Source organism: Anas acuta, chromosome 1, assembly GCF_963932015.1.
Source record: "Anas acuta chromosome 1, bAnaAcu1.1, whole genome shotgun sequence".
Classification (NCBI taxonomy): domain Eukaryota; kingdom Metazoa; phylum Chordata; class Aves; order Anseriformes; family Anatidae; genus Anas; species Anas acuta.
Window position 1 is genome coordinate 13,821,574 of NC_088979.1, and position 16,853 is coordinate 13,838,426.

At 39.4% G+C, this 16,853-nt stretch overlaps 1 protein-coding gene and 1 long non-coding RNA gene across 4 annotated transcripts in view; one reads left to right on the plus strand and one right to left on the minus strand.

The window, feature by feature from the left end:
- Positions 1-16,853, minus strand: part of LOC137849814 (uncharacterized) — a 313,574-nt gene that overhangs the window by 80,037 nt on the left and 216,684 nt on the right. The gene's annotated exons all lie outside the window — the stretch shown is intronic.
- The window catches only part of ARHGAP42 (Rho GTPase activating protein 42), a 168,800-nt gene continuing 158,900 nt past the window's right edge, over positions 6,954-16,853 (plus strand). For all 3 annotated transcript variants that reach the window (XM_068669745.1, XM_068669762.1, XM_068669753.1), the window contains exon 1: positions 6,954-7,462. In XM_068669745.1, coding sequence (XP_068525846.1) covers positions 7,309-7,462 — 154 coding nt within the window. In that variant the 5' untranslated portion in view covers positions 6,954-7,308. The remainder of the gene's footprint in view (positions 7,463-16,853) is intronic.

Here is a 16,853-nt window from a genome sequence, read left to right on the forward strand (position 1 = left end):
AACAGAGGAACGTACAGTAAAGAAGACAGCAGAGATGTCTGTCCATTTTCTTTCTCATGCTATATTTTCTGTGGCATTTTCATGATCTTCCAAAGTGATTGAGCTTCCTTCACAAATCTTCTGTTATTCCTTTCTCTCAGTGTCTCTACAGTCATCAGCAACCAGAGAAACCTAATTTGATCCAAGCATTGTTGTAAAGGTATTAGTAGAGGTCTGAGATGAATATACTCTGTCTTTTAGATTATCTATAACCACGTGACAACCCGGTTTTTATTTGGTGCAGACATGTAGTCAGTTTCTCCTTTTGTGTTCAGCCATAGAGATACAACTTCAGAGGCTATTAAGCGTGACATCCTGTTATGGAACCAGATTCTGGATGTGAAGAGATAATTTTGGATACCAATGTTAAAATTTAATTTTTTGCTTTTCACCTCAGTGATGACTATTAAAATCCTGTTTACTTACTTATATCCAATAAACTACCATAAATAATATATGTAAGTTACCTGCATAATAATACTATAATAATGTATATAAGTTATCTTCATGATAATACAGACACCAAGACTTTGGTGTGCTCCAAAGAATTTTCATGCTGAGTGGAGTTCCCTAAAGTGATCACTTAGAAACGTCAGGCAAGGAATTTTCTGAAGATTCATCCCTCTAGAGACTGACAATGTGAATCAAGACTGCAGAAACTTAACATCTAGCATTCCCACTTTGTAGGCAAATACTTTAGCTTTTAAGATGTAAGTTATAAGTGAAATTGCTAGTCCTTGTTACATTGCTGTGATTTTTAAGTTGCCATATGTACTGCTTCGTTTAGAGTGTTGAGTAGCCTTTGTTTGCTTGGTCTTTTGTACTTCATCAATCCTATTTGGGATTTGGGAGCTGCTAGTCCAAGTGTCTGGATATCACTTGTTTTTAAGCACCTATTTCTTCAGGTAAATACCATTTTGACAATACCAGAACAGAGAAATATACCAATTACGGAATATTCAAATTCCAGAGAGAAGTACTCAGGATGCTTAAACAAACACGGAATAGGAGTTACTAAACATTATTTTTAATTTTAGCTTTGAACTTTGCTGTTTGAAGCTTCTCCAAACCACCTGGAACTAACTTACCTATTAAAAGGACTGGAGGTTTTTCAAGAAATATTATTGATCTGTAATTATTGTTTACAATCTGAAACACTGATAGGAATGGAGATGTGAGTGGACCTTTGTGCACAGAGACCAATATCTTAGGATAACATGAGTCAGTACATACTAAATTACAGTTTTTAATTCTGAGCTATGATTTTGGTTAGCTGCTCTCCTCCTCTAACAATGTTAACTTGCAGAAACAAGAACAACAACAAAAACTTTGGCAGCTGTATCATTTAACAATCAGCTAACAACATGGAGATTGTATTCCAAATAGAGAGTAGTACCACTTTCAATTCATACATACAAGGAATTATGAAATTTAGACTTACTTCCTTAGTTCATTTTTATTTATGTTCAATTGAGGGGGTGGGGGGAGAGGAACACAACATGTCTGTGTTAGCCAACATAAACCTAGCATCTAGAATCTTACTTTAATAAGGAGAAACTGAAAACTTTTAATAGCATTCTCCGTAGCAAGTTACTGGGAATTTTGACAATTCCCATGAAGAAACCAACTGGAAACTTAGATAAAACAAGATCTTTAATTCAAATACTACGTAAACTCTGTACTCTGCCTGAGTGGTGTTTTTGATTCTATTAATATTTTCTGGACTATATAGGTAAAGAGCTTATCTTGTACCCTTGAGTAACTCAAGTGGACTCACAAGCATCAGTGTCCTTGCAATCTCTTGCCTATGATCCTGCACTCTCTCAAGGGAAAGCAGCAGTTTTCAGAAGACAGAGCAATGCCACACAACTCGATAAGTAATTTTCCCACAGTTGCGCACACTGAGCAGAAGAAATAACAAGGTAGTTGGCAGACTCTCTGTTCTAAAATATTCTCCTGTAGATGAGAGTCACTCACCATCCTTTTCTGCATTAACAGCAAAACTAACAGAACCAAGTAGAATCATAAAACTGGGGACTGCACATGTAGAGTATGAGTAGAAACACACACTGCAGTAAGCAGTACCAGTACACACCTCTCTTTTTCCATCCCCAGGCAATCTAGATAACAAGACTTTGATAAGAATATGCCCCAGAGATCATCTAGAGTCAGTGGGGCCATAAACTGGAAGTTTGAGCTCAGTATTTACATTTAAGAAGATGAAGGAGAAATCTATGATAATTGATCTGACCTCATTAAAATGTAAGATTTTAGGACAAGCTTAGAATGACAAACATAGAAGTGGATGAAACAGGACAAAGTTCCCCAGGATACAGGGAAAAAAAAAAAAAAAAGCTCACTTTTCATTCATCTCTTCACAGCTAGTGATAATATCAAGGTAACTCATTTATTTATCACTAAAACCTTCTACTTAAGGACTTAAGGGACTGGTCCTTCTACCTACTGAGGCGTCCAAATGAGTTGTCATTTAGTACAGTCCACCCTCTCCTAGCATACTGTTAGAATTCAAGAAAAAGGCTTTTTCAGTATGTCTAGGCTCCTCCCCATTTTATCTTGCCTTTAAAAGTCCTGAAACCTCATGTATCTAGTAGGCTCCTCCATCATAGTCTTCTCAGGAAAACCAAAAAAAAAAAAAAAAGAAAAGAAAAAAACAGAAATATTGTAATATTTCTGCTCACTGTAACACTTGGAACTTTTATATTTCCCAAAAGCATCCTCAAATATTTTGCTTTCTTTAGCATTCCACTTAACTCCAACACAAAACACATAGTAAGACTTATCTTTTTGTGAAGATTTTTTTGTTCTTGTTAGTTAATTTCTCTGTAGCTGTGCCAAACAGCTCATTTAGCAGATCCTCCTCCAGACACAGGCATAAATGCTCATTAAGATCACAGGGTACCTATAAACAGTCTCTCTGCCAATGGAAGATAAGTTAGGGTTGGGTTTACATCTGATCAAATATAGCTTTATGAAACAAAGGTCATTGCTAACTCACCCATCTTCTGTAAAAATAAAAGCTTCTTCTGAGAAGGAGGAATGGAAGTACATATGAACTAGTAAGATTTTTACATGGTATCTGATACATTTTAAGATAGGAAATTCTCAGTTCAGCTACGAATGATATGGATCATTCTGAGAAACATGTGGAACCAGTTAAGTAGGTAATGGTAAGTTATTTGGAGGGAAGTCAGACTGGAGGGAGGTTCTTAGTAAAAGTTGCTGAGTACAGTTCTAGTCCCAGTCCCATTAATATTTCCAAACATGATCCTGATACCAAAAGTAGCAGTGTGGTTATGGAAATTTTGAAGATGGAACATTATAGAGTAAGAAATGAGTCATGTTGATTACTAGAATAATTGCTCTGAACTAAAATGCAAAATATGTGTGTTTGGGACCAATTAGTATTTCTGTTTTACCTTTGGAATCTGCTGATTGAAAACAAAGGTAGAGAAAGACTTCCACGGATTAGTAAACTCACAGATATAATTTGGCCATGAGATAGATAAATATGATGTTAAAGGTGTAGTGTCATAGTATAGTCATTAATGTGTCTGAAAAAGGTGTTGTGTATTATTTCAGTAGACCATGATCAAGTAACATGAAATCAAACTTTTAATGAGATATATTTTATGACAGAAATCTATGATTTATTTAGCTATCATGTGGCAGGATTGGAGACAGGTATGTGGTTTGCTGGGTGAAGAATTGGCTGGATGGCTTGGCTCAAAGAGTTACAATGAATGAAGTTCAATCCAGTCAGAAGCTGGTCACCAGTAGTGGTCTCCAAGGCTCAGTCTTGGGGCCAATTTTGTTTAATATTTTTATCAATGATCTTGATGAGGGGATTGAGATCACTTTCAGTAAGTTCACAGACAATAGCAAGTTAGGTGGTGTAGTGGTTTTACCCTGCTGGGAAGATAAACTCCACCATAACCACTCTCTCACTATCCCTCTTCAAAGGGAAAGGGGAGAAAATATGATGGAAAGGGTTCAAGGGTTGAGATAAGGACAAGGAGATCACTGAACAATTATCATCATGGGCAAAACAGACTCAGCATAGGGAGATTAATACAATTTATTGCCTATCTCTAGCAGACTAGAACAGTGAGAACTAAAAGAAAACTAAAAACACCTTCCCCCCCATCCACCCTCTCCTGTCTCTTCCCCCCGACTGGCACAGGGGAACAGGGAATGATTGCTGCAGTCAGCCCCTGATGCTTTGTCTGTGCTGCTCCTTAACAGTCACTCTCTGTCCCTGCTCCATGTGGGGTCCCTCCCATGGGATGCTGTCCTTCCCGAACTGAACCTTTGTGGGCTGCCCATGGGCTAGCTGCTGGGCTTTGCTCACAGAGGCCACCCCTGCAGCTTCCCTGCCACTAAACCTTTGCCATGTAAACCCAATACAGGAGGGACTGTTGATCTGCTTGAGGGTAGAAAGACTCTGCAGAGGGATCTGGATGGGCTAGGTAGATGGGCCAAGTCCAATTGTATGGCATTCATCAAGAAGTGCTTTGCCCTGCACTTCGTTCATAACAACCCCAGGCAGCAAATACAGGCTTGGAGAAGACTGGCTGGAAGGCTGCCCAGCAGAAAAGGACCTGGGGATATTGTTTGACAGCTGGTTGAACATTGGCCAAAAAAGAACAATGGCATCCTGGTCTGCAACAGAAATAGTGTGGCCAGAAGGACTAGGGAATTGATTGTACCCTTCTGTGTGGCACCGGGGAAACTGCACCTCTAATATTGTGTTCAGTTTTGGGCTCACGGATGTTGAGTTGCTTACATGTAGAGAAGTGCAGAGAAGCTGGTGATGGAACTAGAAAATAAGTGGTATGAGGAGTATCAGGAACTGGAGTTGTTTAGTCTGGAAAAGGGGAGGCTGAGGGGAGACCTCATCACTTGCTACAACTACAGGAAAGAAGGTTGCAGTGAGGAGGACGTCGGTGTCTTTTCTCGGGTGACAGAGTGACAGGATGTGAGGAAACGGCCTCACATTGCGCCAGGGGAGACTTAGATTGGATAACAGCAAGAACTTTTTCATGGACAGGGTGGTTAGGCTTTAAAACAAACTGCCCAGAAAAGCAGTGTAATCTTCATCCCTGGAGGTATTTAAGAGACTTGTAGATGTGGCGCTAGGAGACATGATTAATGACTTGTTTGGCCAGGTTGATGGGTGGACTTGATGAACTTGAAGGTCATTTCTGACCTAGATGATTCTATGATTCAATGATGTTACTGCTTTCTAAATTACATCAAATAAACATGGTAGAAAGACAGTCTTTCCAGCTACTGGATGACACTGAAGGAAGAACAAGTGTGCCTAAAATGATTCTATGAATATATGAAAATTAATTTTTAATAATCAGAGAAGAGTATATTTTGAACATCCTTCCAGTAGTTATACTAGGTGGGGGGTGTTTGTTTACAAGAGAGACTATATGCTAGTGCCTGAAAAAGCAAGGTAACAAACTTGTTAACTCAACATTTTCCAGTCTTATTCCTCTTATTACTAAAAAAAATGAATTTGTCTCAGGCAGCATGTTGATGAACACAGTTTTGTGGTCAGTATGAACTGAAAGAGTCTTAAAAGCATCTGTTAATATGAACATAGACAGTTAGTTTGTAGAGTGCCTTATGGGCAGAAACTCTCAGCCCAGTAAAACCAGAGCATTACTTTTTTCACTTCTGCAGGCCATACAGTTAGAAACTACAGCATATTTTCTGTATTTCTAGTACCTACAGAAATCTGTTGTGAATATGAAGAAGTGAGCTTTGACAAATAATTAAAAAGTGTGAAGAACACAAATTGCATAAAGGAACTACACGCAACAGCATTGAGCCTTCCCCCATCTTCACAGTTGAATTGTGTAAATGAGAAGGCTGAGAATGATTTGATAGCAGGAGTGCATGGACAGCTAAGAGAAGCATCATCTTCCTGATTGGTAAGACACTGGTAAGTTTTTGGTAAGGCATTGGTTGTGCTTAAGATCATTGTGTGGCCAGTGTTGATGGTTGTTTCCAATGGAGTTGCTCACTACTTGAAGGTGTGTTCATAAGACAGCTCTTGTTAAAAACAGCACATACAATTTGTATACATATTTGTAATACTGCCACATATTTGTATACTGCCACAGTATGTTGGAAAGAAATCACTGCAGAATAACATATAAGAATCATCCAAACTGCTTTGGTTTGCTGAGATAAACCCACCAGCATACTTGAAAAACACCACTTTGTTGTCGTAACCAGGCTTGCAGTTTCTTCAGGTTGGCGTTGGCTCAGCTGTATAGCCACAGAGCAATCAAGCACCATGGGCGTTCCTAGCATTTGTTTGCTATTTCCTCCGTCTGCACCTCCCTCTCTCCTCCTCCTTTACCTTTTGCTGCTCTCTCGTCTCATTACCCACCCTCGAAGGAGTGTCACCCTGCCGCAGGCCCTGGCAAGCACAGCATGCCTGCACTGGGGTGCCATGGCAGATCCCCAGGTGCTGCGGGTGAGCTGGGGACCACTGCCCGAGCCCAGAGCTCCTCCAGCTGTGGCAACCTGGCTTACAGTTCACCTTTGCTGGACAAAGGTGGGCCACACTCCTCCACACCAGCCCGTGGCTCTGTATAAATAAACCGTTCTCCTTCCTGCACACAAGTTTATAAGTTCTTGTTTTAACTGGGCACTAAGCTTTGCCTCCCGCAGCCTCCACAAAGGTGCTCCTCACACCCCGAGCTCCCCTCGCAGCTACCCCTCAGCCTTCCAGCTCCCGATCTGGATCCTTCCTCCTTCCCCCTGTGCCCCCGAAATCCCCCAAGGCAGGGCAGAGGCTGTCCTCCTGCCCTCGCTGCCCCGTCCGAGCCGAGCCCGAGTGGCGCCGCCGCTGGAGGGCAGAGCACGAAGGGGGCGGCGGGGAGCGAGGGGCGGGCACTGCCGGGGCCTCATCCCCGCCGTGTGAGCATGCTGCGGCGGGAGGAGGAGGAGGAAGAAGAGGAGGAGGAGGGCTTCCTCGGCCGGGCCGGGGGAGGTTCAGACTGAACTTCGGGCCGGGGAAGGAGGAAGGCAGAGCGCTGCCGGAAGCCACGGAGCGGCGGCGCCCCGCGGGCAGCATGTAGCTGGGTGACAGCCGCCCGAGCGCCGCCTGCCTCTTCCCCGCCGCCCAGGGCACCGAGGGGCCGGTGCTGCGGGGTCGGGAGCCTCCCTTCTCCCCTCTCGCCTCAGCTCCCCCAGGCTCCCCGCAGCGCCGTCCCTCCGCCGCTGACCATGGGGCTGCCCACGCTGGAGTTCAGCGACTCCTACTTGGACAGCCCGGATTTCAGGGAGCGCCTCAAGTGCCACGAGATCGAGCTGGAGAGGACGAACAAGTTCATCAAGGAGCTCATTAAGGACGGCAGCCTCCTCATCGGGGCCCTGCGGAGTGAGTGGGGCGGGGGGCGGCGGCGGGCGGGCGGGCGGGGGAAGAGGCTTCTTTTGTTTGAATGGGCGCCGGGAGCGGGCTCCCCTGCCGGCAGCCGGAGAAAAACCTCCCGTAAACTTTTCTTCCCCAGCTCCCTCCTCGCCGCTTTGCCTTCGTCTGGCCACCGGAGGGGCTTGGGGGGCTGCCCGGGGCCGGGCGGGGACATAGGGGGGACCCCGAGGGGACCCGGAGGCCGAGGCCGCGGGAGGGAGGCAGGGAGAGATGGAAGGAGGCAGAGATGGAGCGGGGGAATGGAAGAGGGAGACAGGGAAGGAGGCAGGGAGGCCGGCCTCGAGGGGCTGGAAGTGGTCCCTTCTGGGGTATTGGAAAGGTTTTTGCCCAGGGAGGTGGTGGAGTCACCGTCCCTGGGGGTGGTTAAGGGAAGGTTGGACCTGGCGCTTAGGGACATGGGTTAGTGGGTGACATTGGTGGTAGGGGGACAGTTGGACCAGATGATCTTGGAGGTCTTCTTCAGCCTTCACGATTCAACGAACGGGGATGGCTGTACCAAAGTGGTGAAGCAGGACTTCGTGTGAATTTGTGTGGAGCAAGTTTATGATCCCTCCCTCAGTCCTGACTGCTGTTGCGTACTTTTAATAGCAATAATAACATTACCGAAGTTAACATACTAACAAATAAAACAGTTACATATCTTTATTAACTAGCAACTTTGCTACTGATAACGTGGTACTTATTTTGGAAGATTTTGAAAGAAAAGCTCAGGATGAACGGTGTTGTACTTCTCAAGTTCCGTGAGGTGACAAATGACAGCTTTCCTGAGTGTGAAAATGGCCCTCCCGCTTTGAAAAGCGTAAAGTGAAGATTAAGGACTGCCACCAGCATTACTAGACTCAGCTTGCACTGCTCTGTGTTAGCTATTGCCACCTACTTCTTGCCTTTAACTCACTTAGGATCTCTTTTATACATTGCCCAGTGCTTGCCTTCATGTAGACATGGCTTACAGCTTCTTGTGCTGTGAGATGTTTAAGGAAAAAAAGGCACTTAAAATGATCCTTGAAGTATCTACCACGTTGACACAATATGCTATATTTACAGAGTGGAAAGGTAGTATTGCTCTTTATTAGGATTGGAACAGGTGTTACCATAAAATCCTCAGCTCACAGAAAATCTAACTATGAAAAAAATCTAACTCTGATGCTAACCCAGAGTCTGAACCCAAAGTTTGTCTCTTTAGCTGGAACAGAAATTCAAATTTTGTTGATCTTTGATGATTTTGTTCTGCTAGAAGCAGAATTCAATATTAATTGTACTTCTGCATGTCCCATACTTTATCCCATAGTTAATGTATAGTATTGCCATTACATAAAGCAACTACTGGCTTTTTAAGACTTTTGTCATAGAAGTACACGTATTTCTGGACTCATCTCTGTATTAGGGAGTAGCTGGATACAAGCCTAGTATCTCTTGTAAACTTGTATTAAATTTAATATATTTATGTATCTGTGCCCATAGAATATGAGGTGGTAGATTATTCTGAAAATCTACGTGTATCTGTGTGTATGTGTTATGTATACACATATATATAAACATAAACTTAGTGGTACATTTCCCCTTCCAGAGCCAAAAAGATTGTTTCTCAGATTTATTTCAGATTTTCTATTTGCTAAAGAGCCTTCTCCATAAAACAGGAAATTGGAGCTTGTTTAAAGTGGTGAACATGTAAGTTTTTATTAAACTTAAGGCTGGTTCTGTACAGTGCTGTGCTCAAGGAGTCATGACAGGAGATGATGCCACACTGGTGCTTTTTATCCTGGTCTAGCACTGGAATTTGGCTGCTTTTTGTTCCAGATCAGACATAAACAAATACAACTTTCTTCTTAAGTTGTCAAAGAAAGAATACTGACGGATGAACTTTGTTCTTGAGAAGTAATTTAGACCTTGATTTTGAAGTGAGTAATCCCATTATCTTTGTGAAGACTACAAGTAAGTCCTTGCTAGATATAGAGCTTATATCCCCATGTTTAACAATTCTGTCCGTCTTCAGGAACAAGTGCTATTTCTGCCACAAGTAACTGCAACCTAACCTGCAAGTTCCCCTGTTTTTTAAAACTTCTTAGTTCAAATGTTACAGTGTTTGACACAATGCTTATTGTATTCCATGTGCAACTTTAAAGTGCTGTGCGCTAAAGTCTTTTAGCCTTAGGAAAGTGAAGTCTGTCCTTGTAAGAAATATTTCTACTTGTTCATTTCAAATCCCTTAGTTTTGTGACCACGCATTCCACAGAATACTGCCTCAGTCCCTGTGTTAAGACAGCTTGGGAATTGCCTGAATTTTTCTCAGTAAAATGAAAATACTTTTTTTTTTTTATACTGTAGGCTGTGGTGCAGATGCTGCACAGTGTACCAGTTAAGGTAAATAGAAGTATCTTAGTTTTTCTGAAATAGAGAACCTTGGACTCATTAAAACACACTGGCTACTCCTACCCAGTTTTAAAGTTGACACAGTGTAAAATATTTGTGCAATATTTTTTTATTTATTTATTTGAAGATCTAATCAAATGATGGAGTAGTTGGTTTCAGTGCTGAACTCCTGTGATTTGGTTGTTATGATTTAATAACCTGCAAGCCCTGGAGAACAGCAAATATTATTTACCCTGATTTATGTCTTTAGGTGATCTAGGATTTTTCATTTACATGTCATTTTGGAGGCTCAGTCCTGTTAGGGAAAAATTCAGACTCATGCAGAGCTTTAGTGGAAATGAATTTTGGAATACATCCTTCCTGACTATGTTTAGGGAAGAGACAGTGAAGTTGACATAATGCAGTTAGAAAATACCATAATCTCTTAAGTTGTCTAAATGTAAGATGAATCTATGGTATGTGCATGGCTTTTCAGATAGAGTCAAACTTCTATATTAAAGGTTACAGTACATACATTTGTGCATAAGCCAGTATCTAAATACAATGTTAAAAAAATACATGAGACACTTAAACCAAAGGTAGAACAAATACACCTAAAGTAGCATGCAGACTTTTTGCATTTTAATTGTTACAGTGGTCGCAAGATGAGGTCACTTTTTATTTTGATGTGGTTCTTTCACATTCATTTTGAAGAATACTTCTTTCTAAAGTAATATACAGAGCCCTAATAATGTGCTGTCTGAAGTAGCAGTTGACTATTGTGAATGCAGAGATAACAAATAGTGCTGGGATTGGTGTCAAATCCTTAGCACCTTTTCCTAATGCATTTTGCAGTTTCCTTCTCTTTCTAAATATGGAAGACTATTGGGGAGTACACCAGAAGAGCACGGATCATGTGATCCAGTTTAATTATAGGTGGAGAATTCCCATTTGTATGGTCATTGTGCTTACTTCAGCCTTATCCTACAGTTGGTATCTCAGTGATAGACTGCGTTTCTTGTTACATCAACTGAGATGCTAAATACATTGTTCTCTCTTGAAAGGCTCATTTTATGCATGTACGTTATCTTTCTACAAAGACTTAACTCTGTGTGTAGGGGCAATTAAGTAGGTTTGTGTATTTTTATTTGGTACATCTGGAGGAAGGTTTCCTTGTCTTTAACTTCCAAGTTAGGAAAAAAAAAATTAAAACAAAACACAAAACTTTTTCTGAAAATAATTAGATAACATTTGATTTTGTAAGTTCTTCAGGCATCTAATTTAAAAGATCTTCTAGATACATGTTTAAAATGCTTAAATGTTTAACTTGGCGAAGTCCACCCATAGTCCACTCCTGAACCAGAATTGAAATTTTTTCTTTTCATTGATTCTAGCAAATTTTAAAAGTTAAATTTTAAAAGTTAAATTTTAAAATTTTAAAAGTTTAATTTTAAGAGTTAAAGTATCAAATCAGTGTTTTTTGTACTTTTTGCTAGTACTGTACTTTGTAATGTCCTTCCTTACTAGTAGTTGCTTTGTGAAAAAGCAACCTAATCTGGGGGGTTGTCATATAGAATATGTAGGAAATTTCATTATAGAAAGACTTGTATACTTTTAATTTCTGTAATAAGGTCTACTGGTGGGCCCAAATTGTTCTGAATATTATATTAAACAATCCAAAAAAGTAACATGTATCTCGTTCAGATATCTCATGGCTTATTTCTGTGCAGAAGCCTTCAGTTCTACCCTCTGATTTTTGATGGCCTTCTTTCTGCATCTTAGTTGCTATTTTAGCTATAACTTTACGCATTCAAGGACTTGAGCCGCATAAGTTTTGGTTTAAATGGTTGGAAGTTCAGTGCATTCACAGTTGATTTAAGTAATGCCATACCTTTTAAAGTGCTTTAAATTGTAATGCAGAGCTGCAGTGTAATAGAAAAGTTAACAGATACCTTTAGGTATTTGTAATTACTAGCAATCTTTACTTTTTGTTAGCATTGTCCTTTTTTTTTTTTTTTTTTACTAGCAGAATTAGTAACTTGAAGTGCTTGATTTTATTTTGCTTAACACAGAGAAACAGGCACAAGATAGAAAGAAATACCATCTTTTTTACTAGAGCTTTTATATAAATTCCACACAAAAAAAGACTGCCTCTAAACTGTTTTGACATACAGTATTCACGAGTGCTTTTTTTGCCTCATAAACCTAATTATAAAAGTACAGAGGTGAACCTGGCTATTTATACAGTAACCTTTGAGGTAAGCTGGCTGTAAGAAAAAAAAAAAAAAGAGAGAGAGACAAAATTAGTGCATAAGAAGCTATGATCTTGTTATTTCTCTTGGGGATTTTTTTTAATGTAAAAAAACTTTTGTATCTTTCCAGAGAAAGATACATTTTTCCAGATATCTTGGTCTCACATGTTCTCATGTGCTAATATCTTTTTAAAATGTCTTTTCCAGATCCCAACTGCAGCAGAAGTGAGTTCATTGAATAATAACTGCTGAAGTTTGGTAGCAATCATTCTAGTTTTTAAATTTAGTTTCTAAGTAAAAACAACCAATTCTTCATATTCCATGAATATTCCATGAATACTATGATGGGGAACATGGAATCATAAAAGTATGGCTTGCTCTTGAGAATTTCAGGCGTAATTCACATCGCCTTTGCAAATGGATTGTTCTTAGCTGTTTTAGTCATATAATTCAAAAATGCATAACTTGTCTTTCATAGTTAGGTTGGGTGAGCGGCAGGGCAATACAATAGCTTGTATTTCTTAGTCTAAATAAATGATTCATTGCCCCCAGGTTGAAAAAACAAAACTTTGTACTGCTTTTTCTACTGTCCTGTTCAGCTTCTGCTGCTTTTGCACTGAGTGTTCAGTGGATTATGGACATAATTCTTAAAAATAGCTTCAACAGCATTCAGCCTTTCATGCAAAGATACTAATGATAAGCTGGTTCTTGGCCAGAGAAGGAGCTTAATTGCTTCCTCTAGTGTTTAAAGCAGCTGCAGTCTGTATTGTATTATATTATCTTTAACAAAATGTATACGGAGAAAGCAAATACTAGCATGTCGTGATCTGTTATGAAGCACTGTATTTTCTGCCTATCATATGATTTTGAACCAAGAAAGCATGAAAGGGAATTCCCATGCTATCAGTAACAACTACTGTGTTACTAAGTCCTGAAATGACTCAGCATGGGCGTTCTTCTGTCTTAATATTGAAACATGTATTCTGCAGAGAAATGTTGTAACTGGATAAAGTCAGGTTACCAGAGGAGTAATTTAGTGTTTACAAATGTCATATGAAGTGATGTCTCTGATTTAAGAAATTTATTTATTTATTTGTTTGTTTGTTTTAAAACTACATTTAAACTTTTAAAGTGTTTTCTGAAAATAATAAATTTAATCTGTTTCTTAGTGGTCCAATTGGCTTTTTGTCTACTACATGCTTCATTTGCTATGAATACGAGAACTGTATTTATTAATAAGGAACCAGCTGTTTCATGAATATTGTCTTTACTATAATGGAAAATATGATGCTGTGGTTGCTGAACTTGAACAGATCTCTTGGGTTTTTGTGGGCAGAAGCACTACAGCAACTTGCAATTTCCTGTAATGGGTAACTAACTTATCAGTTGTCCTCTGTGAAAAATATAGAGGACAATGCTGTTCTTCTTTCTACTGAAGTGATATTTGAGGCAGTGCTTTTTCTTTGCTTTTATATTTTGTCCTATAATGTCAAAACTGTCATTATACATTTGGAATAAGGGGGATTAAGGTATTTAGGAGCATCATGGATTTCTTCGTTGTTAAATCAGATCTCCTTCTAGTCTTGTATCATGTAATTCCTACTTGTCAAATTCAATTTTAAAAGCAGTTTTTATCCTTACTCTTTCTTCTGGAAGACTGTTCTAGAACCATGTTACTCTGAGGATTGAGTAATTTATTAAAAATAAATTTAATCTGGAAATCCTAACTTGTTTATGCTCATTTTCCTTTCACTCTACTCTTCTGTACTGTTGTTTATTTGTATTTGCCTGTGGAATAATCATGTCCTTTTGCTAGACTGAACAAGCTGTTCTCATCCTCTCTGCTAAGGGTTTCTCTGGTTTCTTGGTCATTTTAGTAGCTCCTTTCTAAACTTTTTTGAAATTACTTTTAAATATGCAGGACAGTTGAATACGAAATGGTGGAAACAAAAACTAATATGTATGGCAATGTACACAGGTTTGATCTTTGGTCATTGTATTTATGCTGTGAGAACATCAGTTCATTAAATGAAACCAATGTTTATGGTTCTCTTTTGATTGTGTGATGCTATGAATTCCTCAAGCATGATGAAAGGTGAAAAACTTTTGGGATCTTATAAGGAGCAGAAATAAAGTAAATATGAAGCTTAAGAAAAATAGCTTGACCTTTCTTCCCCATTAATAAGAGATTGGAGTACTGTTGGGTAGTAAGTTAACCTCCCATTGGCACCCCTTGAAGTGCACATAACTTTCATTAGAAAGATAATACGTTTCCCAGCACATTATGAACTCTGGGCTATATTACAGTATGTTTTTTTTTTTGTTTGTTTGTTTCCAGATCAGTCACATGTTATCAACTGGTTCCCTGTCCTGACTTATGCAAACTTGTCTTTCACAGGACACCAGAAGCTTCAACAACATGTTGTGTTTTGCGTAGTATAATTCGGGCATGGGAAAAGAACATGGAAATTCTGTGTGCCTTCAGAAGTCTTATCTTCTTTTAGCTTAGTATTCAAAGCTAGATATAAGGCGCTGCAATGTGTAGGTTGTGTATTTGATATTTTGCAAGGTGCTTAAAAGAGGTTTGGATGCCAGGTGTGCATTGTTGTGTCTACAAAGGTACTCTTCTGTTCACTGAAAGTTATTATGTAAGTGAAAACAGGTATTGCCAACAGAATTATTTTTCTTCTGTAAAGAGCCATTAAGTGAAATAAACATAATGAAAACATAAAACGGGTAGAAGTAAGAAGACCCAATGTGATTTGGTCCTGTAGAATTATTAGAACAAATAAGCCTCTTATATTAATTATTCTTTGCCTTCTGTGCTTTAGGAAAAATCTTCCTTTCTCCTTAGGTTTCTCATAGTAGGGGATGCAGCAAGATATGTTCAGGATTTTTTTTGCCTCCAATCAACAGCACAGATACTAGTAGTGGGTCAAATTTAATTTTTGTATCACTTGCTATTGTTTTAGGTAGTGTTGCTCAAATCAAATTTGTAATGAGTGTAATCAAATCTGTTTTCCTTAGCTGTGTACCTTTGAGCTTAGATCTTGTGAAGCCACAGTCAGCTTTGCTGATGTTGTTTCATGACCACAGAGGGAGCGATTGATTTAGCTTGCTAATTAATGTTCTTGTGCGTGAGATGGAAGATACAGGCAGATGCTATTTTAAAAACAGGTCAGCAGAGGTGAGCAGAGTTCAGAAGTTATCCTCCCGTCTACTGGGAGAAAATGATGTCCCTAAGTCAGGAAAAGGATGTTTGGTTGCGCTCTTAGAGTGGACAGCTGAAGTAAGAGTTCCTCAGAGTTAGGAATCTGTTAGAGATGCAGTTAGGATGTTGTTCTCTGCTTTCTCCCAGCTCTCAAATGATCGTATATTCCACTGATTCCTATGAATCATGTATTTGAACAGCTCATTTCCTATATATATTTTTTTTGTTGAGGACCAGATTATCTCAATTAGGATGATTCCAGTAGGCTAAAGGATGCCTAAAAGAAACAAAAGCTGCGATACCTGTGTACTGCTTAGTTAAGGCAGGATGATTTTTCCTGTGCCATAATGTTAGGAATGGGGATTCACACAGCTGCCTCTGTTAGCAGATATCATAGTGGTTATATAAAATGCTTCATCTGACCTATGTCTTCTCAGTCTTCTTTATGTCTCTGGCCACACCTTTCTCATAAGGAACAACAACAGAAAAACCAACAGACCAACCCAACCACAAAACAAACCTCAGCCTTGTAAACAGCCTCTGAGGTCATTGCATTTACTACTGTGGGATAGTAGTAGTAACTTTCTACTGGGCACTCACTGACTTTGTTTCCCAATTAACTGTACACCACACAGTTAATACATTGTGGGATAGGTTGGTCTTCTTTGCAGCTATTTCAAATAAATGGTTTTTCTTCCTCTATCTAATAGGCATCATCCTTTCTCACATACCCTTCTAACTTAGGAATTTACAATTTAAGATGTGAAAGAGGAACAAAACCAACACCAAACCCACAGAAGTTAATAGCCCTTAAATCTGTGATCTGCTTTTAGTATCACTGTTATCACTGTTTTCTGTTTTTCACTTGTTCTCAACCTCTTTCAGTTGTGGATTTTTGTTTTTCTCACGTTTCTTTTTTTTTGTTCCTTTTTTCTCTCCTGCTTTTCATAGATGCTGGTCCAGTGTTCTGTGTTTGTAATACCTCCCTGTTCTGAAGCATTAGCCAAGTTTGTGCCCAAGTCAGGATGGAAATAATAGATCAGATTAGTCTCAACATCAGCCTTATTTAAATGATATCAAATAATGACATTCCTCTGGTTGAGTGTTGGCAGCAAAGCTTTTTCCTAGCTACTTCCTTATCTGTATAACTTCTGTGCAAGTTCTCATCTTCTCCACCTTAATAATTAAACTTCCATTGTAGCTTGGTGTCATGTGCTTTACTGAAGGCTAGTTAGATAAGACCTGTTGTGTTCGTTTTTTGTTGTTGTTTGTTTTTTTTTAATAATCTTTTGCCTTCTGTGAGAGAGAGATTCACTCATCTGGTGAAGTTTACCTTTGATAAATCTGCATTGCTTTTTACCCTCTTTTCTATCAATTTCCTTGAAAGCTTTTAATTAAAGCTTTTAATTGCTCTTTCCTTTGATCAGTGTTCTAAATTGCTTGATTTTAAGGTTAAACTTTTGAAGCATTCTTGTTGGATCACTATGTTTGTTTCTTAAATATAAGTATATATTTGCTACATTTGACC